Below are 27,709 nucleotides of genomic sequence, written 5' to 3' on the forward strand. Positions count from 1 at the left end.
TTTTATCAAATATAATGTATTTATTTTGAAGCAGTATATACTAGTAGACAAGCCAGTTTAGTTTAATTAGCAATTATAATGTACAACTTATTATACTAAATGAAAATCCCACATTGACATTTTGTCTAAGATATTTTATGATTGATTATTCTGAGAGTGAGAGCCACAATTTAAGCAGCTTTTTCCTAAATTAGCCTAGTGATTAATTCCTGACACCACATCCTGTGCAATCACATAGACATAACATACTTCAGACAGCATTAATGGAACAAATTCATTCAACAAAGTTGATTAAATGTCCTATAAAGTGAATCCCATTCCCCCCGAGTGGGCGAGTGTTTTCAAGCCAGGGGCGCGGAAGGTGGGGGTGCGCCCCGTCCGGCAGGGAGGCTGCACTCCACGTCTTAGGACTTCCCACTTGGCGAAGTACGCAGCGTCCTGGGCACGCTCAGGAGATCCTCTTCTTACGTCCTCGGTCCCCTTCTGAGGGGTCACCTGCTGTGGCTTAGAGTCCTTCTCCAGATGTCCCACCATTGGCCCCCTGAGCTCTCAGGCTCCCAAGTCCTGAATATCCAAGGCCTCTTGTCTGTGACAGGAAATGATGTCCCTGTGTTAAGTTCTGTGGGCTGAATTTATTCAGAAAGGGATCTCTCTGAAGTTTAAAAAAGTGAAATTTACTTGCATTGTACTACAGAAATAAGAACATGAAAGATTTGTCTTTGGAGATCGACTAACTTGCAACTTTAGGGTCCTGGGAGAGGATAAGTATTGTATAAGTACTTTCATTACAGCATTTACAAAATGCCAGTTAGATTTCATAAGATGCAGAATTCTACAACTCCTACACCGGAAGAATGACAGATGATACTTGCATGAAACTGGCAACTATCTTTCAGGAAGCCCTAGGATTTATAAGATGCTTTGAGTGAGAGTAACCACAAAAAGCATTTGTGGATAGGGACAAGAGACTGCCACAAACCAAACACAGACAGGATGGAGAATGGCTGAGAAAGGAGGAAGAGCACTGCTGAGGTGTCAAGTCTGACAGGAGGGCCAACTCCTGGAGATCAGATTCTCAAGTCCCAGCGGATGAGGGTCAGGGACCGCCCCCCACGCCTCCCCCACAGTTCTAGTGCCTCAAACCTCAAGGGGAGCTGGGAAGATCCAGCCTCACCTCTCTGGACTGCTGTAACCCTGAGCAGTGCTCTTAAAGCTTCGCAGAGTGCTGGCGGCAGCCGTGGAGGTGGGTGCTGGAGGGAAGAAGTCACTAAGCGGGTTCCGAGATTCCTGGACCTCCCCAAGGAGCTCAGGTTTAGACTAATGCATTCCGCTCCCCTAGCCCAGAGCTCTAAGATCTGGGTAACACAATCTAAAATAGGTTCTCTGAGTATCCTCACTACTGGAGAACGGTGAGATTTGGCTTAAATGGCAAGTTTTAATTGTGAGTGGCAATGAATTTTAGGTTTGATTACAGTGTATTTGCATATTTTCTTGCTATTTCTGGTAGGTTTTAAAATTACTGGTTCATTAACTATTAACAGAGGAATAATTCAGTAGCGGCAACTAGGAGGTTGAACAGGATCATTCTTCAGAAGTATCCAGCCTGGAAAGAGGAGAAAGGGACCTAGGTTACACTGCTGGTTTACAAGCCCACCCAACCAGCCCTGGAATATGAACTCAGTATCAGGACTCTCGCAAACACCTCCTGTCTTAAGAGACTCTAAATGCACCGTATTAAAAGGCCCATGTCGTGCTAAGAAGTCTAAGCGTGGTTTGGGCTGAGGATAAATAATTATGCTCTCCTCCCAAAAACAACAATAACATCCGGGTGGTGACGGAGGTGGTATTCTGTCCAATATCAACGAGACAACGTCAGAATAGAGGCAGAGACTGAAAACACTCATTTACTGTCCTAGCACTGAGAACAGGAAGCTGAAGTTCTCCAGGAAATCTAAAAACTGATCAACGATTTTGTTGCTAAAATTCTCAAGTCGTACTGAGTTGAGTCCATGCCTACTGAGGCTGGAAGCGCTGCACGCCCTCGGGGTTCAAACATCAGACCTAATTTTCAAAGGCCTAATGACGGTGATTATTTTAAGCTTTTATATTTCTCAACTTTTTTAAACCCATAACCCCGACGATGCTTTCTGAAGCTCATATTAAGCTTTCTTGGAACTTTTTGTGTACGTGTATATGTATTTTTTTAAATGCAGAGAGAAACTCCTCCCCACGCTGAGATTCTGACACGCTCCTTTTAGAGTGATAATCACTGCTTTCAACTTCCCTTTTAAAAATGTTCCAATTCCATTCTAATTCTAGTTAATTAATAAAATCAAACTCAAGCATATAACAAAATAACTACTAAGTGCAGAAAAGCAAGTTCAAAAAAATGTTTGCAATTACAATAAATAAGGATTCCTCCAGCAAATTACTTAAAATAAAAGGTGGTTTGATAAAAAGAAGATAAAAGCTCAGAGAGAAGAGCAGAGAAGCAGGAAAGAGGAAAAGAAAACTAAGACTACCTAGTCTCATACTGAATCCAATGTGCAAACAACCTGAACAGCTGACACGCCAGCCCAGACGAACAGACCTGAGAGGCAGAGCTGAAAGTGACCTGCGCCTCACTGATGCCCGCTCCCTCATCCTACACACGAGCGGCTGAGGCCCCAGGACGAGCTCAGAAAAGGCCCTGCCCAAAGTCATAATTAAATCCATCTCAGAGCCAAGAATCAAAGCTACATGTTCTTCTTCCCAGCTAAACGTTTCTATACAGTGCTGTTTCTCTAGACCCTAATAGAGAAAGGCTTGTCTGCCAAACCCTTTTGGGAAAGAGCAAGATAGGCAGATAATGACGAGACCCAAGCACGCCTCAGGCCCCAGGCAGATGTGGAAGCGAGAACACAGAGTCCCCAAACTGTACACTATGCTTTGATTCCCTAAGTTTGCTATGATGAATTCTAAAGTCAAACTTCCCTTTGAAAGCAAAACAACTCAAAACAAAACAAAAAATGACTTGGAGATTTTTAGAAGATTATTCTCCAATTATGGAACTTAACTGAGTTCAGTGTCTAAATGGAGAACTGGTTGGCTGGCGCTTCCTCCAGGAGAACTGAACAGGTGGGGAAGAGGAAGGAGGTACATGTGTGTCTGTCCTTTTTCTAGAAAGGACGTATGCTTCACCCGGATCCGGCTGGGCCACTACCTCTCCACATTTTCGAAGATTCCAGCAACCCAACCTCACCCTTTTAAAATTGTGGATAAGTTTTAACACTCTGATACTCTGGGCCAAAGCTCAAAAAAATGTCTGGAGACAAATACGTTAAGTATTCTTTTTACAAGAGCCCCTAAGCCTCCAACTATAGAAAAACAAACAACTAAAAGAAAACATACCGCAACTTGGCCAACTCTGTACATAGAAACAAAACAAGGAGTTCCTACCTCACTCTTAACAAAGCTGGGGCTTGAAATCTGCTGTTCATTGGACAACACAGTCTGTGAACTGCCAGAAAAATCAACAGGGCCTTTCTCCTCAGCACAGCTTGGTATTTCTGAGAAAACCCAAATGATTTCAAATGTAATTGATAGCTCCAATTCTTCTGAAGCTGTGATACTGTAAGATGAGCCAGCCCCCTTTCACATTTTAAACAAAATACAGCTATAAACACAGTTATTTCCATTAAATGCTTGAATCTTGTCTCTCCTCCAAGCCTGTCTTCACAGATATTGTCAGTGTTTTCAATGTATTTCCTCAGTTGGCTGGCAGAGAGCTCCAAGGACACAGTCACCTCCCCCAGTTCCATCTAAAGCTTCATTATCTTGGATTTTTTCCTTTACCCCTAGGACACACAAGCTGCCTTGAAAAGCCAGCTGTCACGGGGCCTCTTAGCAGGCCATGTCTATCATAACTAATCATCCAAGACAAACTTTATATAGTAGTCAGCTATGGAGGAAGAACGTTCAAGCTTCCTTCACTAAAAAGCTGCTTCACCACCACTACTGTCCACCACAGAATTCTCCGCCCCATTCCATGGCATGCTCATTTCATGCATATTAAAGAATGAAATGGAAACACCAAGAGCAAAAGGATCTGAAGGTGAGAAAGCGCAGAATTCTGCAAGCAAGTTCTGCAGTGTTTTAAACTTTTATCCCAGACGTCGGCAAATTTTTCCTGTCATAATTGAGGCTTTGTGGACCACACAGTCCCTGTGGCAGCCACGCAGGTCTGCGCCGAGGCACAAAAGCCGCCAGAAACCACAGCCGAGCCCGGGTGTGGCTGTGCCCCCACGAGACTTTACTTATAAAATAGGCAGCGATCAGGCAGGCTGTACTTCGCTGACCTTTAGATTCCAGAAGTTAATATAAGAGAGTTGATTTATAAAATTAGATGAACTCCCAAGAGAAAGAAAATGCACCCGGTAGCCATTCGGGCAGGACCAGAACGACTGGCGCCTCGTGAGTTCTGGGGACTTACCTTGACCAGCACAGCCACCACAGCGCCCAGGAAAGCGAGTAACAGGAGACCGAGTTTTCCTTTGCTGAACTGTTTTAATAAGACAAATTTGGCCCAGTCCACCTTTGACTGGCTGCTGGGAGGGTATCTGAGTTTGTTAACAAATTCTCTCTTAAAATTTCTTAATAAACAGGAACGTTGATGAGAAAAAGTATCAAAACTGTGTTTTCCATGATAAGCTCCCATCCCACTTGAACCTGAAATAAAGAGAACAGACAACATAGGCTCCACTGTAGGTGACACAAGCTACTTCTCTGTCTAAACACTGACGGAGGAAACCCAGAGTACTCCCTGCTGTCTGGGACGCCCCCATTTAACTTCTCGACCAGTCAAGTGGCTCTGAATTTTCAGGAAATTCTTCCCAGTATTCCCAGCAAGGCGAATCTCCCTTTCAAACAGGACGCTTTCCAAAGTAGGGCAAAGATTCACAGGTCTCTGGGGTAGTGGTGCCAAGGACCATGCCAAGCATGGAAATCCATTCTCTAAGTTAATTCTCACCACTGCTCCACTGTGTGAAGTGTCCCCACTCCCAATTCCAGAGAGGGAAAGGGGCTTAGCAGGGTCAGGCACTTGCCCAGGGTGAAAAATGCAAAGCCAGAAGGTGAGCCCAGATCGTCAGACCCTAAATGCTGTGTGCGTTCTTTTCCCACCATTCCCTGGGGCTTCATTTATCCACAGCCCTACTCACCCACTTGCCTCCTCTAAGCTCCTAGAGAGTTAACAAGGACCAGGACAGCAGGGTCATGCAGCTGGGTGACCATAAGCCAGTGTAAGTCTCTGCCCTCCTCAAAAGCCATGCTCTGCGCCTTTCCCTTCCTCTCATCTACCATGTGTGCTGTGGATACACATGTAAGGCACGGGGCACAAGGCCTGGGCAACAGGGGGTCAAGGAAGCAGTGGACAGGGCCAGATGGCTGGTGTGTCATTTAGGTGACAGCTGAAGCTGAAGGAAAATTTGGCAATATGTATCAAAAGATATGTATTTTTAAAGAAAAAGCTAAACTGTATGCCAAAATATTAATAGTGTTTATGCCTGGGAGGTTACTACATTTTTCCTTTTAACTTTCTGTAGTGTTTTGTTTGCTTTTCTTTTTTTCCCCCAAAAGCCTATATTACTTTTAGAATGAAAAGGAAAAAGCATTTCATTTTTTTAAAAAAGTATAAGCCCTTTCAACACAGCAACTATACTTCTAGACATTTTTCCTAAGGAAATAATCAGAAACTACACGAAAATATATTAGAATCCTAATACCAACAAACTTGAAATCAAAAAAACCTATTACCAGAAACTAGTTAACCAAAGACGCTGCATTCTTATGACGGAACAGTATGCAGTTACTAAAATCATGACATGCAAGCATACTGACATGGGAAGACGTCACACTATATTGTCACATACAGGGTAGAAAACAATAGATATCATTTTTTAATGAAATACTCATGTATTTGTGTATATGTGTATGCATATATATGCAAGGAAAGAATTTTAAGAACGTACGCCAGAGGTTATCTTTAAATACTAGAGTTACAGGTAATTAAATTTTTACTCTTTGCGCTCTTCTATCTTTCCAAAGTTTTCTTTAAAAGACTGTATTCCTTCTGCATTTAGGGGGAAAATGGTTTGTTTTGTTATAAAGGGTATGGTCAATGATGCCAAAGGATATCTAGTCAAGCAAGAAGGGACTGAACCCAAGCCACCAGGTTTGCATTCGGCAGGCACTGGTGACGTCACTTTGGCTGCAGCTGTGCGGTGGGAGCCAGGATCCTGCGGGGGACTGAGGAGCCAGAGACAGCGGAGTCTAATCTAACCCTTTAACAGTTTGGGCAGCGACACTACAATACTAACTCCAGCCCAGATTCCATGAGCTACCCTTTCCTTCTTCACCATCTCTCCTCTGGCAACACATTCACAATCCTTCAGCAAATCCTGTTGCTTGACTCCCCAAAATGTCCACTCCCTTTCCACTAGCTCCTCTGCCACCATCCTAGTCCAAGCCACCACCAGCTCCGGCCTGGATCCCGTGATATCCCAACCCGGCCTCCACATACGCCGGGCACGGTGCTGAGCGCTGGCTGTTATGTTACATCCTAGAAAGGGACACGTGGCAATCATGGGAAGGAGGCCAGGATTTCCTGGCCATGGAACAAGCTTGCCTTAATCAGGAATAAGTGTTCCTGCAAAACTGAGCCACTGCATTCCTACGGAGTAATTTATTTATGCTATTACAGAGGGAGAGAATAAAGCAGGAACTTTTAAGACAGTGGCTTTATTGTTTGCTTTTCGCTATGAGAATTTTTACATATTTGCTATTTTATAATATCTAACTAGATAATAGAGAAGCCTACCACCTAGGTCCCGAAGTAAAAATAAAAAGTTGGCTCAATCATCTCAGGTATAAAAGAGACAGGCAGCTCCCAGCCCATAGGGAGCAGCGTGCCCAGGCCGTGTCCACAGAGCATCAGGGAGAGTGAGTTTCTTTCTGCCCGTCCTCTCTAGAGCACGGGGGCTCTCCAGCTCTTCTCAAGCAGTGAGACAGTTCAGAGGCCGCTCGCCGCACACAGGGCTGGGGAGCAGCACAGGTGGAAACCGAGTACTACTTAACACGACCCCGAGCAGAGAGCAGAGAGACAAGAGAAACCCTTGGGCTGCTGTTTGCTCCCGGCACCATGAACTTGTCATTCACTACCTCACTTAAAGCAAAGACAGAGGCACCTTAATCAATGAATTTGAGATGTGATTTTTCACCAAAAATATCCCCTAAATCTGGGAGAAGGACAATAAACAAATAAACCAATGAAAGGAACAAAATAATTACAGACTGTGCTAAGTGCTACTAAGGATGGGAAGTGGGTGAGAAAATACAGACTAACCCCTCAGCAGGGCCTGGTGGGGTGGCAGGAGAACTGAGTGTCCTCTAAGGAGAGGACAATCAAATGATTCGCGAAACAATGGGGCCTTCAGAAATGTCTGCTATGAACAGGAGAGAGGAATGCTCACCCACTCCTCCAAAGGGTAACGAGCTGAGCATGAAGTGCACTACGACGTCGTTGACTGTGACGGCGCCGCTGGATGTGCCCTCAATCATCCGTTTGACGAGCTGAGGACAGAACAGAGGCTCGGTGTCAGCAGCACCCGCAAACAGGCTGTGTGCCGGAGGGATGAACATGCCAGCTGTGTGTGTCAGCACCACCACTCGAGTCTGTGCCCAACCCACAATCTAAGTGTTTTTCAGTTTAGCAAATATGTACTCAGATGATCTAACTTCTCAGACACACACCTAGTACTGTGAGGAGTAGCACCAGACTGGTCTGGTTCACGCAACCTCCACCTAGAGCTGGACTACACCAAATGGCAGCAAAAGCCTTTTTTTTTAGGTGAGGAAGAGTGGCCCTAAGGTAACATCTGTGCCAATCTTCCTCTATTTTGTATGTGGGACACCACTACAGCATGGCTTGATGAGCGGTGTGTAGGTCCACACCTGAGATCTCAACCTGTGAACCTCAGGCTGCTGACGTGGAGTGTGTGAACTTAACTACTATGCTACCAGGCTGGCCCAAGCCTTCCTGCCACCACCCCCACAAGGGAATTTCAGTCTATATTCCAGGTTTTAAAAATTGTTAGTATTTCTCCATCTCTGCTCTAAATTATAGCACATACTTAATAGATGTCATTTAGTTTTTATGAAATGCAAAAAGTATTTAAGATTTCAGATTTAGCATCCTACTTTTGAAGAAATAAACGTTGGCCTAAGACCCAAATAGGCACAATAGCACCTGACTGGTAAATGCCATTTCACCTTGCTGCCAACAAGCCCTTGAGAGTTTCTCATGGTGGGCATTAACAGCGGACTGTGGTCACAGCAGGTGACCCACTGCTGGGAAGTGCTCTCCTCTGACCTCCACCCTGGCCAGTACACTTCAGGCTTCAGGGTTCCTGTCCACCACATTACCTGTGGTCATTTAAAATGTCAGACCGTTGTTTGTTAATAACCCCTTACTTCCTTAGCCCACCTCTGGTCTCACTTCACACAGCTCTATCTCCACAGCACTACGAGCTCCAGAAGCTGCTACACGACTACCTGTATGTGACCACCAGACGCTCTCTGGAAAACATCTAATTTGAGAACTCCTCAGACCTCGACTGGTCCCATCTTCCCCTTCTAGTTTTCCCTTTTCATCAGAGGGCTCCTGAACCTACTTGCCCACCTACTGTCCCTTGGGAGCAGCCGGTCACCTTGAATGAACCACGCAAATGAACGAGCCGCGCAGAAAGTGGCGCAGCTGCTCGTCCTGGTGTGACGGTGTGACATCCTCCCCCGGCTGGTATGGTTCCTCTGCTCTAACAACAAAGTAATGGAACTGGAGAAACTAAGGTTCAGGATATCACAACCATTTCCATGACAGTGCCAGAGATCTGTCCACGCAGCCCCACTGAGTGGCTGCGAATGGCATCGGGTAAGAGGGACTCTGACACAGGATACCCTGTGGACTGATGTTGGAAAAGCTTTTGCTGGAACATACAAGTTGTCCAACTGTACAGAAGGTGTTTGTGAGTCAAAAAACTTGTGACTCTCACCCCTGAGGACTTGGCTCTACCCCCAGGGAGTAGGGGAAAGCTAACAGCAATAACCCTAGGGCCTCATTACCCAAGACGGCCATCTCTGAGTGCAGCCTCTCTCAGTGTGCTCTGCTGTTACACAAAATAAACCATCATCTGCTTTACAGCAAAGAAGGAACACAATTTATGACAGTGGCTTATGACAGTGACCTGTTCTCTGTAAAGTTTACCTTATCGTTATGAGAAAATACATAGAAAGCCAGGGGCTTTTCACGTTCATTTATGAATCTTATGGCCTCCTCTGCATTCTTTACAGGCACTATTGGAAGAATTGGTCCAAAAATTTCTTCTTGCATCACCTTGCTTTCAGGATCAACATCAATAAGTACCGTTGGGGCTAAAAGGGAAATAAGCAAAATGAAAATGCTAAAAAAATCAGAAATGCAAAGCTGTCACCTTACATTTGTTCCATTGGGTCACCCATCCATCCGTTTCCTACTTCCACCCAAGCATTATCCACTGAAAAAAAAGTCCTGAGTACGTGGATGAATTGTGCAAATTAAATGTCCCCAAGTATGTGAATCAAGGTATCCTTGTGCAAACCAAGGAGAAGATATAGTTGGATATATCCTACTCATATTTCACCCTGTTCACAGCCAGATTCATGTCCATATTCAGAACAGGAGGTTATATGTATGCCTTTCTGGAAGCACTGAGAGCCCTTCTGTGGATCAAATCAACACCACTTCTTAATTCAAGTGCTTCCTTACACTTATGACCTTTATTTCCACTCCATTAGGCAGATTAAGAAAACATACTTAAATGGTCAAGATTCCCTGACCCTTAGTTCAGTGTTCCATCCACTATGCGGAAGGGTCATAAGAAAAGAGGGCAATATGGACACTGAAGAAGCTACAGTGTCCCAGCAGCCATGCCAAGTAAGTCACCTGTTAGTGGTACTCAAAATGACCCTAGCAAGCTGGATTATCAACTAAAAGAGAAGACATCTGACAACAAGTTGGCTTTTTTCGTTTAGTGTCCTACTAGGTTATGCTGGCAACACGGCAGAGGATGGCTCTTTCTAGCACACCCCAGGGGTATACAAGTGCCAACCCAAATCTGCTGCCCGCTGCTTCCCTGGCTCAGAGAACTGATTGGGTTTGGGTGTCTACCCTCCTCTGCACAGCCATGTGCTCAGGTAAGGTGGCCCTGACTCCCGGTCGGTGAAAGGTCCTAACTAATTTGAACCAACCATGACAGACCTTTCCTCTTGCCACTGATGAGCCTAGAAGTGGGCAAAGTCATCATGCTGAGGCTGGAAGAACAGAAAGATGAAAGAATCAGGGATTTTTGAGGGTATTACTAAGCCACTGAATTAACAGGCTGGAAGTACCCCAGGACTGCTCATTATGAGAGAAAACATTTTTCCTTATTAAGTCCTTCAAGTTTTGTTTTTTTTTAAGTTGGGTTTTTGGTGATGTGCGGCATAAAAGGGGATAAGTAAAGCTATTTGGGCAGCCTTTTTGCCAACGAAGTGTGTAATTCTTCTGTCACCTTATATGTTATTTTAGAAAAATGTGTTTAAAATTCAAAAGTAATATATATTCATGGCAAAGAATAAAAAAGACAAAAAGAAAGTAAACGACAAGGTCAAGCACAATAGATCAAAACATTGTTTCTGGGAACAGTACTACCATCAGCTAGTTGTGGAATTGTGACTAAGCTATTTCCTTCTTGGTGCCATTTTTCCAACCATAAATTAGAAATAATTCCATAAAGTTTTATTCTGCTTCTCAGGGTTGTTAGAAAAAAAAATTAGATAAAATATGTGCAAATACAAAAAACTAGTATAATACAGGTGGGATTATTAAACGCGTGTGTGTATCTCTCTCTCTATATAAAATCATCTTTAGTTTATAGCAAAAGCAGTATATCAGAAAGCAGTATTTAATGGTTTGTTAAACACTACAGATCTATAGATGCTTCAGTAGAAACCGTGCTTTGAATTTTGAATTCTGACCTTTTCCCGGGCTAGCGACATCCAGTACGACGCTCTGCCGTGATGCTGGACAGTGGCAGCGAGCCGCCATCACGAGGGTGACCCACCACTCTGTACCCACCGACCATTCTGTGTTTCACTTTCGGTACAGTATTCAATAAATTACATGAGACAGTCATACTTAATTATAAAATAGGCTCTGTGTTAGATGATTTTGCCCAACTGCAGGCTAATGACAGTGTTCCGAGCATGTTAAAGGCAGACGAGGCGAAGCTATGATGCTCGGGAGGTTAGGTGTATTAAACGCATTTTCCACTTACAGATATTTTCAACTTACGATGGGTTTATCAAGACATAACTCCATTGTAAGTTGAGGAAGATCTGTAGTAATTTATTTAGTGTCAGTAAATAGTCAATAAAAGCTGTCAAATTTCCATCTCCCCGAAAGAAGGTGGAATTTCCATTACCTACATAGCGTGTGGCTTCATCGGTCTCTCCACCAAAAGCTATCTTTTGTCCTTCAAGCAAACTTAGTATCCTCTTAAAGTGACGAAGATTGATGATCCTTTCATAATCAGGAGATTCTTTTATATTTTCTCCATAAAATTCCTATGTAAAACAATAGTATTTAATTGTCACAAAAGATTCAAATTTCAATTTCTGTAATAAGCACAAAATCCACTCGCCCAAAAATCGATCTGGTTTTATACCACCCCTCAACCCCCAAGTACTTTCGTAGCAGTATAACAGTACTAAGTTTAAGCTTTTTGGAGCGTCAAGGGCAAGAATTAAAGCACACAGAGATCTCTCATTTTCCACGGTTTCAGGGGTTCACGCGGCTCTCTTGCAGTCTATCTGTGGGCCCTCCTGCGGGCTGAATGCGAGAGGAGGCAGAGGGGGAGGTCTTGCTCTGTGTCAGGGTCACCACCCGTTTAAGTATCAGCGGTGGCTGCTCTCCTCCTGCAGTGAATTGCTTACTGCAATGGAGACCCTATGGCCTGCAAAGCCTAAGATATTCACTATCTAATCCTTTACAGAAAAAGTTTGCTGAGCTTTTGTGCTATCTCATTGTTTTATCATCTTCTCTGGACTGGTATTCCACCAGTCATGGATAATAGGGAAACCACTCAAAGGATCAAAACACAATGTTGGTAAATTAACCAAGGTAAAAGAACCTCAAAAATCATATAATCAATAATTATTATGTAAAACATATGTGTAATTAAGGAATTACCGCATCACTTCAACGTCTTGTTGAAAGCTCTTAATTGACTCTCAAATCAAAATGAGCACTGTTCATCCACTCTTCACAAACAGCCTCAGGTCTGGCTGGTAAAATCACCCAGGTGGCTTGTTGAAACGCACGTTCCCGGGCCCTAACTCCAGAGTCAGCAACAGTGGTTTCCAATGCTGGGTGTACCTTAGAATCACCTGGAGATGCCAGACCAACTGACGCACAGTCTTCGGAGGGGAGGACTGGAAACTTTCCTTAAATGGCTCCCTGGTGAATCTTGGTCGAGAACCACTGTGTTAAGAGTATCAACTCCTCAAAGGCAGGCAGAGGGGCTCTTATTCCTTTGAGATAGAGTTCATCACCAACTCAGCTAAGCACAACTTTGCCAATTCCCAAGCACTGTCCGTCTCCCAGGCATCTTTAACCTCTCTCTCGGCCGTCCCATGTTTCCTGGATCTGGCCAGTTGTCCTTTCATGTTCCCCTTGTCTGGCGGCATCTTCAGTCCCATCACTAACGTCCAATTCCCACATCAGCTCCCTCAGCACCTAATGCCCAGTGACGCCCTGGAGCACCAGGCTTCCCTAGCTTCCCGGATACAACTTTCATTGTCTGATCATACATGTCATTCTTTGTTGTTCTTGATCCCTCCTTTCTGTGCTCAATTAGCACGTGTTGAGGGAACAATGATTGTTTCAGTAAGTTCTTCCACCCAGGGGGCTTAATGATCCCCTCCTACCAGTGAACTTCTAAGTGAGCAAAAGTGAAGCCATCTTGTTGGGCTAAATGGCCCCAGTCCCTCCTGTGTGACTACTCGATGTTCTGCATGAACTTTAAAAAATTCGATTAATGCCTGGAGCCCATCATGCATGGAGACCAACATCCTGGATCCCCTCCCTGACTGCCCATTTTCCCTATATAACTGCCTCAAGATTCTGTAATTTTTGAAGAGGTTTTTTTTTTTATTGAATTAATGATAGGTTACAATCTTGTGAAATTTCAGTTGTACATTATTGTCTGTCAGTTGTGTTGTAGGTGCACCCCTTCACCCTTTGTGCCCATCCCCCAGCTCCCCTTTCCCCTGGTAGCCACTAATCTGTTCTCTTTGTCCCCATGTTTAAATTACTCATATGAGTGGAGTCATACAGAGATCATCCTTCTCTAACTGGCTTATTTCACTTAACATAATTCCCTCAAGGTCCATCCATGTTGTTGCAAATGGGACGATTTTGTTCTTTTTTACGGCTGAGTAGTATTCCATTGTATATATATGTACCACATCTTCTTTATCCATTCATCTGTTGATGGGCACTTAGGTTGCTTCCACATCTTGGCTGTTGTAAATAATGCTGCAGTGAACATAGAGGTGCATGGGACTTTTGGAACTGCTGACTTCAACCTCTTTGGATAGATGCTCAGTAGTGGGATACCTGGGTCGTACGGTAGTTCTATTTTTAATTTTTTGAGGAATCTCCATACTGTTTTCCATAGTGGTTGCACCAGTTTGCATTCCCACCAGCAGCATATGAGGGTTCCTTTTTCTCCACAACCTCTCCAACATTTGTTGCTATTAGTTTTAGATATTTTTGTCATTCTAATGGGTGTAAGGTGATATCTTAGTGTAGTTTTGATTTGCATTTCCCTGATGATCAGTGATGATGAGCATCTTTTCATGTGCCTATTGGCCATCCGTGTATCTTCTTTGGAGAAATGTCTGTTCATGTCTCCTCCCCATTCTTTGATCGGGTTGTTTAATTTTTTGTTGTTGAGTTGTGTGAGTTCTTCACATATTATGGATATTAAGCCTTTGTCGGATGGATGACTTGCAAATATTTCTTCCCAGTTAGTGGGTTGCTTTTTTGTTTCAATCCCGTTTTCCTTTGCCTTGAAGAAGCTCTTTAGTCTGATGAAGTCCCATTTGTTTATTCTTTCTGTTGTTTCCCTTGTCTGAGAAGAAATGGTGTCCGAAAAGATCCTTTTAATACTGATGTCAAAGAGTGTTACTGCCTACATTTTCTTCTAGAAGCCTTATGGTTTCAGGTCTCAGCTTTAGGTCTTTGAACCATTTTGAGTTTATTTTTGTGACTGGTGAAAGAGAATGGTCAATTTTCATTCTTTTACATGTGGCTTTCCAGTTTTCCCAGCACCATTTGTTGAAAAGACTTTCTTTTCTCCATTGTATGCCCTCAGTTCCTTTGTCAAAGATTAGCTGTCCATAGATGTGTGGTTTTATTTCTGGGCTTTCAATTCTGTTCCATTGATCTGTGCACCTGTTTTTGTACCAGTACCATGCTGTTTTGATTACTGTAGCTTTGTAGTATGTTTTGAAGTCAGGGATTGTGATGCCTTCAGCTGTGTTCTTTTTTCTCAGGATTGCTTTAGCAATTCGGGGTCTTTTGTTGCCCCATAAGAATTTTAGGATTCTTTGTTCTATTTCTGTAAAGTACGTCATTGGGATTCTGATTGGGATGGTGCTGAATCTGTAGATTGCTTTAGGTAGAATGGACATTTTAACTATGTTTATTCTTCCAATCCATCTCTTTATGTCGTCATCCATTTCTTTCAGAAAAGCCTTGTAATTTTCGTTGTATAGGTCTTTCACTTCCTTAATTAAATTCACCCAAGGTATTTTATTCTTTTTGTTGCGATTGTGAATGGTATTGTGTTCTTCAGTTCTTTTTCTGTTAGTTCATTATTAGAGTATAGAAATGCTACTGATTTATGTACATTGATTTTATACCCTGCAACTTTGCTGTAGTTGTTGATTACTTCTAAAAGTTTTCCAATGGATTCTTTGGGGGTTTCTAGATATAAGATCATGTCATCTGCAAACAGCGAGAGTGTCACTTCTTCCCCTCCTATTTGGATTCGTTTTATTCCTTTTTCTTGCCTGATTGGTTTGGCCAGGACCTACAGAACTATGTTAAATAAGAGTGGTGATAGAGGGCATCTTTGTCTCGTTCCTGTTTTCAGGGGGATGGCGTTCAGTTTTTGCCCACTGAGTGTGATGTTGGCTGTGGTTTGTCATATATGGCCTTTATTATGTTGAGGTAGTCCCTTCCATCTCCATTTTGTTTGGAGTTTTTATCATAAATGGCTGTTGGATCTTGTCAAATGCTTTCTCTGCCTCTATTGAGATGATCACGTGGTTTTTATTCCTCAGTTTGTAGATGTGGTGTATCACGTTGATTGATTTGTGGATGTTGAACCATCCGTGTGTCCCTGGTATGAATCCCACTTGATCCTGATGTATGATCCTTTTGATGAATTGCTGAATTCTGGTTGCCAAAATTTTGTTTAGAATTTTTGCATCTATGTTCATCAGCGATATTGGCCTGTAGTTCTCTTTTTTCGTGGTGTCCTTGTCAGGCTTTGGTATCAGCGTGATGTTAGCCTCATAGAACGTGTTAGGAAGTGTTCCATCCTCCCTAATTTTTTGGAATAGCTTGAAAAGGATAGGTATTAAATCCTCTCTGAAAGTTTGGTAGAATTCCCCCGGAAAGCCATCTGGTCCTGGGGTTTTATTCTTTGGGATGTTTTTGATTGCCGTTTCAATCTCTTTCCTTGTGATTGGTCTGTTCAAATTGTCTGCTTCTTCTTGAGTGAGCTTTGGGAGATTGTAGGATTCCAAGAATTTATCCATTTCCTCTAGGTTATCGATTTTGTTGGCATATAGTTTTTTCGTAGTATTCTCTTATAATCTGTTGTATTTCTGCAGTCTGTTGTTATTTCTCCTCTTTCATTTCTGATTTTGTTTATTTGAGCTTTCTCTCTTTTTTTCTTTGTAAGTCTGGCTAGGGGTTTGTCAATTTCATCTATCTTCTCAAAGAACCAGCTCTCTGTTTCATTGATCCTTTCTACCACCTTTTTTGTTTCAATAAAATTTACCTCTGCTCTGATTTTTATTATTCCTCTCCTTCGGCTGACTTTGGGCTTTGTTTGTTCTTCTTTCTCTAATTCGGTTAGGTGTAGTTTAAGATTGCTGATTTGGGATTTTTCTTGTCTGTTAAGATGTGCCTGAATTGCAATGAATTTTCCTCTTAATACAGCTTTCGCTGCATCCCATATGCGTTGGTATGGCACGTTATCATGTTCATTTGTCTCCACATATTTTCTGATTTCGTATTTAATTTCTTCAATGATCCATTGCTTGTTCAATAGCATATTGTTTAGTCTCCACATCCTTGTGCCTTTCTCAGCTTTTTTCTTGCAATTAATTTCTAGCTTTATAGCATTATGAGTGGAGAAGATGCTTGTTATTATTTCAATTCTCTTAAATTTGTAGAGGCTTGCCTTGTTTCCCAACATATGGTCTATCCTTGAGAATGTTCCATGCGTGCTTAAGAATGTGTATTCTGCTGTTTTTGGATGGAGTGTTCTATATATGTCTATTATGTCCAAGTGTTTTAGCTTTTCATTTAGCTCCACTGTTTCTTTGTTCATTTTCTGTCTGGATGATGTGTCCATTGATGTGAGTGTGGTGTTGAGGTCCCCTACTATTATTGTGTCGTTTTTGATATCTTCTTTTAGGTTTGTTAATAGTTGCTTTATGAACTTTGGTACTCCTGTGTTGGGTGCATAGATATTTATAAATGTTATTTCTTCTTGATGAAGTGTCCCTTTGATCATTATATATTAGCCCTCTATGTCTCTCTTTACCTGCCTTATCTTGAAGTCTGTTTTGTCTGATATAAGTATTGTGACACCTGCTTTCTTTTGTTTGCTATTAGCTTGGAGTACTGTCTTCCACCCCTTCACTCTGAGCCTGTGCTTGTCCTTGGAGCTGAGGTGTTTTTCCTGGAGGCAACAAATTGTTGGATCTTGCCACTCTGTGTCTTTTTATTGGCAAGCTCAATCCGCTTACATTGAGGGTGAGTATTGATGCATGAGGGCTTAATGCTGTTATTCTGTTGCTCGTTTTCCGGTTTTCCTGTTTTCCTTTGTTTCTCATCCTGTGTGTTTTAGCCTACCCATTGACTTCTGCAATTTCTTATACTGGGTTTCTTAGACTTTTCCTTATTTATGTTTTGCGTCTCTGTTCTGTTTTTTAGTTTAGTGGCTACCCTGGAGTTTGTATTCAGAATCTCGTGTATAACATAGTCCATTTTCTGGTGGTCTGTTACTTCCTTAGCCTAGACTGTTTCAGTCCCTTTCCTCCTCCCCTCCTAAATTATTATTTTCATCTCTTATTCCAACTTGTGATGTGAGTTTGTGGTTAGAGTGCTAAGATTATCTATGATTTGGTGATTTCCTTCCCTTCATCCTAATGCTATAGTTGAATATTTGCTATCCTATTCAAATTCTATCTATTTGTCTCCCTACTCTGCGTTTTGTGACCCCTTTCTCCCTTTCTTTCTTTTTTCAGGTATGAGAGCCTTCTTGAGGATTTCTTGTAGTGGAGGTCTTGTGACTACAAAGTCCCTTAGCTTTTGTCTGTCTGGAAAATACTTAATTTTTCCCTCACATTTGAAGGATATTTTTTCTGGATAGAGTATTCCTGGCTGAAGATTTTTATCCTTTAAAGTTTTGAATATGTCACTCCATTCTCTCCTAGCTTGTAAGGTTTCTGTGGAGAAATCTGCTGAAAGTCTGATAGGGGTTCCTTTGTAGTTATTTTCTTCTGCCTTGCTGCCCTGAGTATTCTTTCTTTGTCCTTCATTTTTGCCAGTTCTACTACTATATGCCTTGCAGTAGGTCTTTTTACATTGACAAATCTAGGAGATCTGAAAGCTTCCTCCATACACATTTCTCTCTCAATCCCTAGATTGGGAAGTTCTCTTCTATTATTTCGTTGAACACACTTTCTCCTACATTTTCCTTTTCCACACCCTCAGGAATTCTGATGATTCTTAAGTTGCATTTTCTCAGTGAGTCGGCTATTTGTCTCAGATTTTCTTCAGTTTTTTAATTCTTAGTTCTCTTCCTTCCTCTGTCTGGAGCCATTCAGCCTGTCTATCTTCAATTATGCTAATTTGCTCCTCCATGGTGTCTACATGGGCATTCAGCGAATCCATATTCTGTTTTATCAGATCCACTGTATTTTTCATCTCTAGTATTTCTAATTGATACTTATTTATAATTTCGATCTCTTTTGTGAAGTAACTCCAGAACTCGTTGACTTGTTTCTCTATATTTCCCTTTACCTCATTGAATATTTTGAGGATAGCTATGTTGAAGTCATCTTCACTTAGTTTACCCATTTCCAAGCCCTCAGGACCTACTTCTGTATTTTTATTGTTTTCCTCTTGGACTGGAGCTTTTATAAATTGCTGGATGGTAGAGGAGCGGTTTTTCAACATGATGGGATTATTCAGCTGCAATAACAGCCTGTTGCCACTAGATGGGGGTCAAGAGGCTTGTTTTCTGAGCCTCCAGCCACAATAGCAGTGGGCAGCATGGGTTGGGGGAGGAGGGGCACCCTCACTCATGCGGACCTGGATTCGGATCAGCTCTCACTTTCTGGTCTGCCGGGGCCCTGGGTTGCTGGGGTTCTTCCACACAAAAGCTTTCCCCTGTTAGAGGGTTTCTGCTGCTCGGGAGGTGGGAGTCCTGGACAATCCCGGACACGCGGCCCCTCCCCCGCTGCTTCCCGCACCGGCGGCAGCAATCCCAGCCTCTAGAGGTGGGAGCGAACTTCTCTCCTACCCCGTTCCAGGTCCTCTGAGTGGGGCTCCAGCCTTTCCACCTTCCGTCGTTTGGCTGCTGTGGGACTCTGACGATTTCTGTTATTAGGATTTTTTCTTTGGTTGGAAAGCAGTTGCTCTTTTTGGTTGTAATTTGGAGGGGAGAGTGTCCTGGGTGAGCTCACGCCACCATGTTGCTGACTGAAGACGGGTTTTTGAGACATTAGTCACTCGTCTTCCAATTAGCCTGCTAGTCTAAACTTCCTTTCTTGATCCCTAACTTGTTGTGATTAATTGGCTCAGATCATGGTGAGCAGGGCGAGCCCAGTGCTCAGTATCACACGGAGTCATCGCATTCCTTTTGTGCAATCCACATCCTACCTTTCTTCAAGGCTTAGCTTAGGACACTAGCACACAGCCTTCCTTGATTCCCCTGCTACAGATCTTTAAACACTCTAAAAGATTGATAAGCATGTCAAGAATATACAATAAACAGGTACTTAATTAACTCACTTCTCCAAACTCTTGGCCTTCCTAAACTCTCTACATACACAAGAACTGATAACCTTAATCAGCAATGGCCAATATGCCAAAGGGCCTCTGACTGAATTCAAAGGAGTGGGAACATTCTTGCAAAACCACCAAACACACTTAATTTTTTTTAAAGCATGTGCCACAACATGCCTAAAAGCGTGTTTCATCAACAAATCAACTAGACAGTCCAAGTGTGTCCAACAGCAAGCTAACATTGCCCCAGCAGACATTCTATGAAAGGTGCACAGACCATTTTTAATTAGACAATAAGTTAACTCAGTCATACCGACCACTGGAATTTTCCAGGGGAGGAGGGAACAGGGATGCTGCCTGCAAACAGTCGATTTGACTCTGTATCTCAATAAACCAAGAGAATGAGATGTGCCACACACAAACCTTCAAGGTCTCCTTCACCTTCTGCACGATTTGATTCTGGAGGGATGACTCACAGAGGATGTAGTCAGGAGCAACGCAGGTTTGGCCGCAATTCATGTACTTCCCCCAGGCGATGCGTCTGAAGGGAAAAAACACAGAAGAGCCACAGAATTCAGTCTACTATTAATTTGTTACATAATTCTGTGTTGTTTGAATGTTTTGGAACTAGCATGCATTCATAGAGTTACTTGGTAATCTTTATAAAAAAGTAAAATGTTGTGAAAACTCATCTCTAAATCAGCTGGTTGGAACTTGGAATGCATTTTCCAACTGAAGTAGAATATTCTAAGCAGCAGGGAAATTCTCAGGCCAGCTCCAGGGAAATAGTACTTTATAAGCAGTTAAGCCATTATCTGCTGCAGGAAAAGAGAGAAACAGCCTCCCGACACCCTCTTCCTCCTATCAGTCCCACCAAAAGGACATGCAGGATGAGAGGCGTTCACACAGACTCCACCTCTCCTGGTGGCTTTAGATCCTGCTGGCAGGATGTTCAGGTAACAAAGCAGGACAACGGCTGGCCTGTGAGACCAGCCTCTTCTACGTGGAGCCCCTCCCCAATTTGGAAAGCCATGCCCACGTACAGATCAAAGTCCAAGACCTGAACAGTCACAAACAGAGGGTCTCGTGTTCTGGCAGGCAGACTTTACTTATGAAGCCAAGCTGGACCCCAGCCTAGCTCCCTACACCTCCTCCTTGCCCCATCTCTGAAGAGGAGAGAAAGCCATACCACCCTGAGCTCACAGTCAGTTCTGGGTTTTGGTGCTTCCTGGTAGCTAAACTTGATTGAGCAGAGAAAACCCGAAACCTTTTGTTTTCTAGTTCCCAGAAGCAAGATTCTATTCTAAGTCAAAAGATGAGTAATACTGGTTTTGTCAAAAAAGAAACTCAGTTAAGAGATCAAAATAATACCCTTTTTGGGGCTGGCCCCACAGCCGAGTGGTCAAGTTCACGCACTCTGCTTTGGCAGCCCAGGGTTTCACCAGTTCGGATCCTGTGCACAGACATGGCACCACTCATCAGGCCATGCTGAGGCGGCGGGCCACGTGCCACAACTAGAAGGACTCACAACTAAAATATACAACTATGACCATAAGGCTTTTAGAAGAAAATGTAGGCAGTAACACTCTTTGACATCAGTATTAAAAGGATCTTTTCGGACACCATGCCTTCTCAGACAAGGGAAACAACAGAAAGAATAAACAAATGGGACTTCATCAGACTAAAGAGCTTCTTCAAGGCAAAGGAAAACAGGATTGAAACAAAAAAACAACCCACTAACTGGGAAAAAATATTTGCAAGTCATCCATCCGACAAAGGCTTAATATCCATAATATATAAAGAACTCACACAACTCAACAACAAAAAATTAAACAACCCGATCAAAAAATGGGGAGGAGAAATGAACAGACATTTCTCCAAAGAAGATATACGCATGGCCAATAGGCACATGAAAAGATGCTCATCATCGCTGATCATCAGGGAAATGCAAATCAAAACTACACTAAGATATCACCTTACACCCATTAGAATGACAAAAATATCTAAAACTAATAGTAACAAATGTTGGAGAGGTTGTGGAGAAAAAGGAACCCTCATATGCTGCTGGTGGGAATGCAAACTGGTGCAGCCACTATGGAAAACAGTATGGAGATTCCTCAAAAAATTAAAAATAGAACTACCGTACGATCCAGCTATCCCACTACTGAGCATCTATCCAAAGAGGTTGAAGTCAGCAGTTCCAAAAGTCCCATGCACCTCTATGTTCACTGCAGCATTATTTACAACAGCCAAGATGTGGAAGCAGCCTAAGTGCCCATCGACTGATGAATGGATAAAGAAGATGTGGTACATAGATACAACGGAATACTACTCAGCCATAAAAAAAGAACAAAATCGTCCCATTTGCAACAACATGGATGGACCTTGAGGGAATTATGTTAAGTGAAATAAGCCAGTTAGAGAAGGACGATCTCTGTATGACTCCACTCATATGAGGAATTTAAACATGGGGACAAAGAGAACAGATTAGTGGCTACCAGGGGAAAGGGGGGCTGGGGGGTGGGCACAAAGGGTGAAGGGGTGCACCCACAACACGACTGACAAACAATAATGTACAAATGAAATTTCACAAGATTGTAACCTATCATTAACTCAATAAAAAATAATAAAGAAAGAAAGAAATGAAATAAAATATACAACTATGTGCTGGGGAGATTTGAGGAGAAAAAGCAACTAAAAAAAATAACAACACCCTTTCTGTTGAGCATTTAAATATTATCAGGCACATATACTATTACTCTAGATTACCTACTTCGTGGATCACCTACCAGCAGAACAGTAAACTTTCTTGCCAAATTTATAATCCTGATAACAGAAAGAAATTGTTCATAGCACCTAAGGATAATCATGTGGCGTCCAGATCTATCGCTCATCTCTTCTGGCTATGGCACCAAGAGACAGTTAAGAATCCTGTCACTCCTCAGGACGTCAACCACCAACACTTAACGGCATCTCTCAGAGCCAGGAGGCACAGGGTTCCAGTGCAAAGACGATACACCGACCTGTTCGGAAAAGTCTCTGCTGAGCCTGGAAAACCTCCGATAACCAGAGAGCCAGTCTCACCTGCAGGCGACATCCAGGTCACAGTCTCTGTCAACGTAGCACGGACTCTTACCCCCAAGTTCAAGAGTCACAGGGGTCAGATGTTTGGCAGCAGCTTCCATGATAATTTTTCCAACCATAGTGTTTCCCGTATATAAAATGTGGTCAAATTGCTGCTTGAGAAGTTCTGTGGTCTCCTCGACGCCACCATTAACAACAACATACAGGTCCTTAAAGAAAGAAGAACATAAACACCTGCATCACCAAATTAATCCTATTGTCTAACGTGAGCAATTTCTTCAACATAAACACGTAATAGTCAGGAAAACCAGAAGACAGAGATCAGCCCTTATAGTGTCAGAAGGGGGAACTGGAGGAGGACAAGGGGAGAACAGAGTCTCAAGGCATCTGAAACCCAACGACCAACAGTGGAACTGACCAGACAGTCCAGCATTTTCCACATGAGCCCAGCAACGAAGACACAAAAGAGGGAACAAATGGCTGGATTTGATCAGCAAAATGCACGAGATGGGGGCTGTGCAAGTTGAGGATTTTGGTCAGAAAGTGGCTGCTGTCAAGGATCACAGGACAGGCCTCGGCTGAGTATCTTAAACTGAACATTCTCTTTCTACACAACACAGTGCAGGGCTTGGTCCATGGCAGGAATCAAGCACATGTCTGCTGAAGCAATGTACGCAAAGCACAGCAGGTGAGAGCCCTTGCTCGTGAAGTCAGATCTGGACTAAATCTGGGCTTTGTCACTAGCTTATGTGGCCTTTGGCAAGCTACTGAACATCTCTGAGCCTCACTTTCCTCACCTGTTACTGGGGAGAAGTCACAGAGTTTTGGACGGAGCCCTTATGTACACTGCTATTATTAACAACTTTATAAAAGAGAGAACATCTTGGATAATAACAGCATGAAAAGCAATGACAGAGAACAGACGGCAAGGAAGGAAGATAGCAGGAGATGTTCAAAAGACTCTGAGGGGTGGGAGTGAAATAAAAGCTCGCTGTGGAACTCATGTTTCCACTTGATCTCCTGTTAATTAGGAGGGCTAACTAGCTCTCATTCATTTCATAGTTCAACTGCCCACAAATGTTTCAAGTTTTACCTTGCATAAGGCTTACCTACAGGGCATATGGGATCGGTACCCCAACAAGCTAAGTGAGGCAGGGCAGGCATTATTTCCCCACCTGGACAGAGTCATAGTGAAGAATTTATCCCCAGTGAGGTGGAAAGTAAGACCTTCCACCTCTATCTTCTGGTTCCAAACACCACTCAGTCCATGACATCTCAGTAACCATGAACTGGATAACCATAGCTATTAGAACAAAATTGTTCTGTAGACTGCTGTAGCACTGAGAAGACAACAAAGGGAACAATATTATTCCAAGAGCTGGAGTTGGCCTCTGGATTATTTTAATGCATACAACTCCAGTTATGATATTGTAAAGTTGTCTTTCAACGAAAGCCAAATGAAGACTCCCCCCGAAGCAATCCTGTGTAGAACTAAGCAGTCCCGATTTCATGACGGCAATATACACTTCCTCTCTAGGGGGGCACGAGAACCTCCGCTTTGAACAGAGAGGAGCCACTCTATGACTGAGGAGATCACTTTCCTGACTCAGCTTTTGACACTTGTAAATGCCAGCGCTTTAACTCCAAGAGAGGGTCCATACTCTGGTTCAGGATGCCATTTTTTTTCCTGTAGTTTTAGCGCCACAAACATGCCCATTTTAAAAGCAGAAGTGTTCCCATACAGCCACACCCCATTAAGACAAAAGAGATCATCAGCACGCAGCTCGGCCTCAGTCCCTCATTAAATAAGTCACTAAAAGAATACACTTAAAATCACGTTAGGGAAAATAAAGGTTAATTCAAAATGCCAAATGGCAGAAAAGGATCTGTAAATAGCCAGGGTGACAATGAAGCCATAGGCCTAAATATATTGTGTAGCCACAAGAGCTGAGTTATTCCACAGTTTGATTTGGAGCTTAACTTTTATTAAGCCAATTACTGGAGGTTTAAGGAAAGTGCAAACAGACCCCCAGCCCTCAGTGACAGGCACTAGTAGGAAGATCAAATGCGTGCTCTCCACAATAAACAGACGTGTCAATGAGGGGTCCAGACATTCTTACCTGGTCTAAATACTGAGGGAGCAGCTTAGCCAAGATCTTGGCTGTATTTTCACTTACTTCAGAAGGCTTCATAATCACAGCATTTCCTAAACAAAGAAAAAAGCAAGATGGTTCTGTTGAATACCTGAGTAACTTTAATACCTACCAAAACGGTGTTCATGTGGGGAATACTGCTACTCCAATTACCTCTGCAGCTCTTAATTCTGCTCTCTCTTATAATGAGCATAAGAGCTCGTCTCACTTTCTCTCTCAAATGCCAACTCCTTAGTTCTCACCTTCAGGTCACTGACAATAGGCTCCGCCAGCCTCCCCGACTCTTCCAGCTTTCTCTGACTTTTCTCCCACTCCACCCTTGGATTTTCCTGTCTTCCCTGCAATTATTGGCAGACAAGCTTGTCAACATAAAGCTGTTGACCCGGATCCTCCAGAAGTGAGAAATTAATCTCTTGGCATTGGCTACACACTCAAGCTTCTATTATTCCCATAGATCTTATGTGAATGAAGAAACTGGTCACACAGAATCAAATGGTTCATTCAAGGCCAGAGTCAGCTACTGAAACCACATTAGAAAATGGACGCCTGACTCCAAACCCTGGGCCTGTTGACTTATGCCTTTATAGTCCCACAGGTTCATTCCCCAGGTGCTTTGAAAAACAGCCACCATGCAAATCTCCTCTGGAGGCCATTTAAAAAGATGATATTTATAAATTCTCAACACACTAGTGGGGTATTGAGCAAACCAGCAAAGTAAATGCATTTAATTAGTCACTATCGTTAACGTACAACCAGTATGAGAAAATAAGCCCCTCTAAAAAGGTATAAAGATGTAAGCTGACATCAGACCTGCAGCAATGGCTCCTATCAGAGGTTGAATGAGGAGAACAAGGGGGTAGTTCCAAGCTCCAATAATCAGTACAACTCCCAGTGGCTGTGGCTGAATGTAGGCCTCATCCAGCATGATGAGCATGTTCTTCTTAGCTGGTGTAGCCTTAACCCATTCAGGAAGCTTCTCCAGCACAAGGTCAATCTCCCCAAGAAGAGTAAGGAATTCCTGAACGTATGCATTGAATTCGCTCTGTTATAAGAGAACTACAGTTAGCCTTGCATGAGTGTCATACACTTAGCCCCGAATGTCAGAAACTTCAAGCCAGGCACAGCTGCAGTGACAACGGGCGTAATCAGGCTAGTTGGTGTGCCTTTTGGGTTCCTTTTAAAAGCTTGAAGCCCTCAACAAAGACTTGTTAGTTCCCTAATATAACTTCATCCCTCTAAATCCTTCTTTAACGATCCAAGCCACTTAAACTCAGGCTCAAACATTACCTCTTTCAGGAAGACTTCCCCGATTAACGATAGCCTGTCTGATCACACTTTATAAATCATAGCAATTATGCTTTTCACCTGTACCTTAATATTTCACCCCTAATACACTCGTTTATAACAACACTCACATTTTTTTCTATGTATATTTTGTTTTCCAATCAAATTTAAAACTCTCAAGGGCAAAGAACTTACTGTACTTCTTTAGTAATACCGTATGTGCACACACTCACATACATATCTGATACTTGTAGAAGGAAGGACTCAGACTCTGAGATCTTAATTATCCCATCTTGTTTATTTGGTATCACAGCCCCTCTCCACCGGAAGTACTATAAAGGGAAGTTTATAGTTACTGTTGCTACTCCTCCTCAAAATAATCTTTGACTGGGAGGAAGTGAGGGAGGCTCTCAAAGCCAGAGCAAGGCCTTATCCCTGGAACGAAAATAAAAAAGTAAAAACAAAGTGATAACAACATTATTAGAAAACGCAGGGGAATATATTTAGACTGTAAACGCTACCCAAAACCTTGCAATTCAAAGCGTGCTTCCAAAACAGGCAGCAAGCTACCACCTGGGAGCTCGTCAGAAACTTCGAATCTCAGACGCCCTCCCAGACCTACTGAACCGTAATTTGCATTTTAACAAGATACCCAGGTGATTCGCCAGTTTGAAGAGCACTGACCAAAAACACTAAGTCAGGGAGGAAAATTTGAGTGCAACGACAACCAAAAAACCTGTCTACAAAAGAAACCGTTAACGAAGTTAAAAGACAGACAGGAGAAAAGTATCTCCAATACATTAAACTGACAAATTACCGAAATGAGGAACACACAAAGAATCCCTACAAATAATTAGGAAAAGGATCATAAATGCAACAGGAAAACAAGCAAGAATATAAAAGGCAATTCACAAAAGAAGAAAAACAGAGGCCAGAAGACACACACACGTCTACGTGTCTGCAGATCCGCCCAACAGGGACTGGCTCTAAGCAAGGCAGCAGGATAGGGAGGGCCAGGAAAATTTTTGCTTTATCTGTACTGCTGCAGATAATACTCGCATAGTGCTTGCGTAATCAAAAATAAATTTAACAAGCAAAAGCTCGGGCGGAGCGCGGTCTGCAGCGGGGTAGCAGGAGCGGGGGTGCAGGCTCCGCCGCCGCGCGCCTACCTTGCGCAGGTCGGCGCCGATGGCCGCCACGATGTCCTTCTCGCGCTCCTGCAACATCCTGCGCAGGGCCTCCAGCTGCTGCAGCCGGAACCTCAGCGGTCGCGACCGGCCGGACAGGAAGGCATCGCGAACCCGCTGGACTTGGTGCTCCATGGCCTTGTCCTGAGGAGCGGCGCGGCGGCAGGGGCGCGGCGGGCAGGACGGACGCGACCTCTGCCCTCGGTGCTCCGCCGCTCGCTCCGCTCTCCCGACGTCCGAGCCCCGCTGCCTGACCTCTGCCCGGCGGGGCTGGGCTCGGCCCGAGCCGCGCGCCTACTGGTCGGCGCGGTCCACGTGGCCCCCGCAGGCGCTCGCCGGCCCCGCCCTCCGCGGGCTCCGACAGCAGCGCTGCGCGTGCGGCCTGTGGCCGCGTGGGCTGTGGGCTGGGGTCTTCGGGGCGCAGGACTAGGGACCAGGCGCCGGGAGAAGTGGGCCAGGGCGCGGAGGGCGAGCGGCCGAGGCGCTGACGGGAACCGGGCGCGACGCAGGAAGCGGCCCACGAGCAGGGACGCTCTCGAGGGGGTTCGGCTTCCCTCCTCCATTTTGTGGCT

At 43.6% G+C, this 27,709-nt stretch overlaps 1 protein-coding gene across 3 annotated transcripts; it reads right to left on the reverse strand.

Annotated features, from left to right (window-relative positions):
- On the reverse strand, positions 1-27,709 carry ALDH3A2 (aldehyde dehydrogenase 3 family member A2). 3 transcript variants are annotated; one of them, XM_001503512.7, is made up of 11 exons: positions 27,120-27,623; positions 25,477-25,708; positions 24,634-24,719; positions 22,514-22,722; positions 19,853-19,970; positions 11,535-11,676; positions 9,299-9,465; positions 7,509-7,608; positions 4,472-4,707; positions 3,439-3,548; positions 1-1,603 (listed from the first exon to the last, which is right to left on the reverse strand). In XM_001503512.7, the coding sequence occupies exons 1-11, from the start codon at positions 27,270-27,272 to the stop codon at positions 1,582-1,584; spliced, it is 1,575 nt and encodes a 524-aa protein (XP_001503562.5). In that variant the 5' UTR covers positions 27,273-27,623; the 3' UTR covers positions 1-1,581. The 3 variants fall into 3 exon arrangements, with proteins under 3 accessions (XP_001503562.5, XP_005597871.3, XP_070084397.1); XM_005597814.4 differs by lacking the exon at positions 3,439-3,548 and having other exon boundaries at positions 27,120-27,709; XM_070228296.1 differs by lacking the exon at positions 3,439-3,548 and having other exon boundaries at positions 25,477-26,385; positions 27,120-27,368.

Source organism: Equus caballus, chromosome 11, assembly GCF_041296265.1.
Source record: "Equus caballus isolate H_3958 breed thoroughbred chromosome 11, TB-T2T, whole genome shotgun sequence".
In the NCBI taxonomy this organism is placed as follows: domain Eukaryota; kingdom Metazoa; phylum Chordata; class Mammalia; order Perissodactyla; family Equidae; genus Equus; species Equus caballus.

Excerpts from the sequence above, each read along its gene's own strand:
- ALDH3A2 (XM_001503512.7), bottom strand. The coding sequence starts at position 27,272 with ATGGAGCACCAAGTCCAGCGGGTTCGCGATGCCTTCCTGTCCGGCCGG. Across the intron at positions 24,720-25,476 it reads GATAGGAGCCATTGCTGCAG|GAAATGCTGTGATTATGAAG; the intron begins GTCTGATGTCAG and ends TTCTTTGTTTAG. Across the intron at positions 7,609-9,298 it reads TATTTTCTCATAACGATAAG|CTCGTCAAACGGATGATTGA; the intron begins GTAAACTTTACA and ends TTCTGTCCTCAG.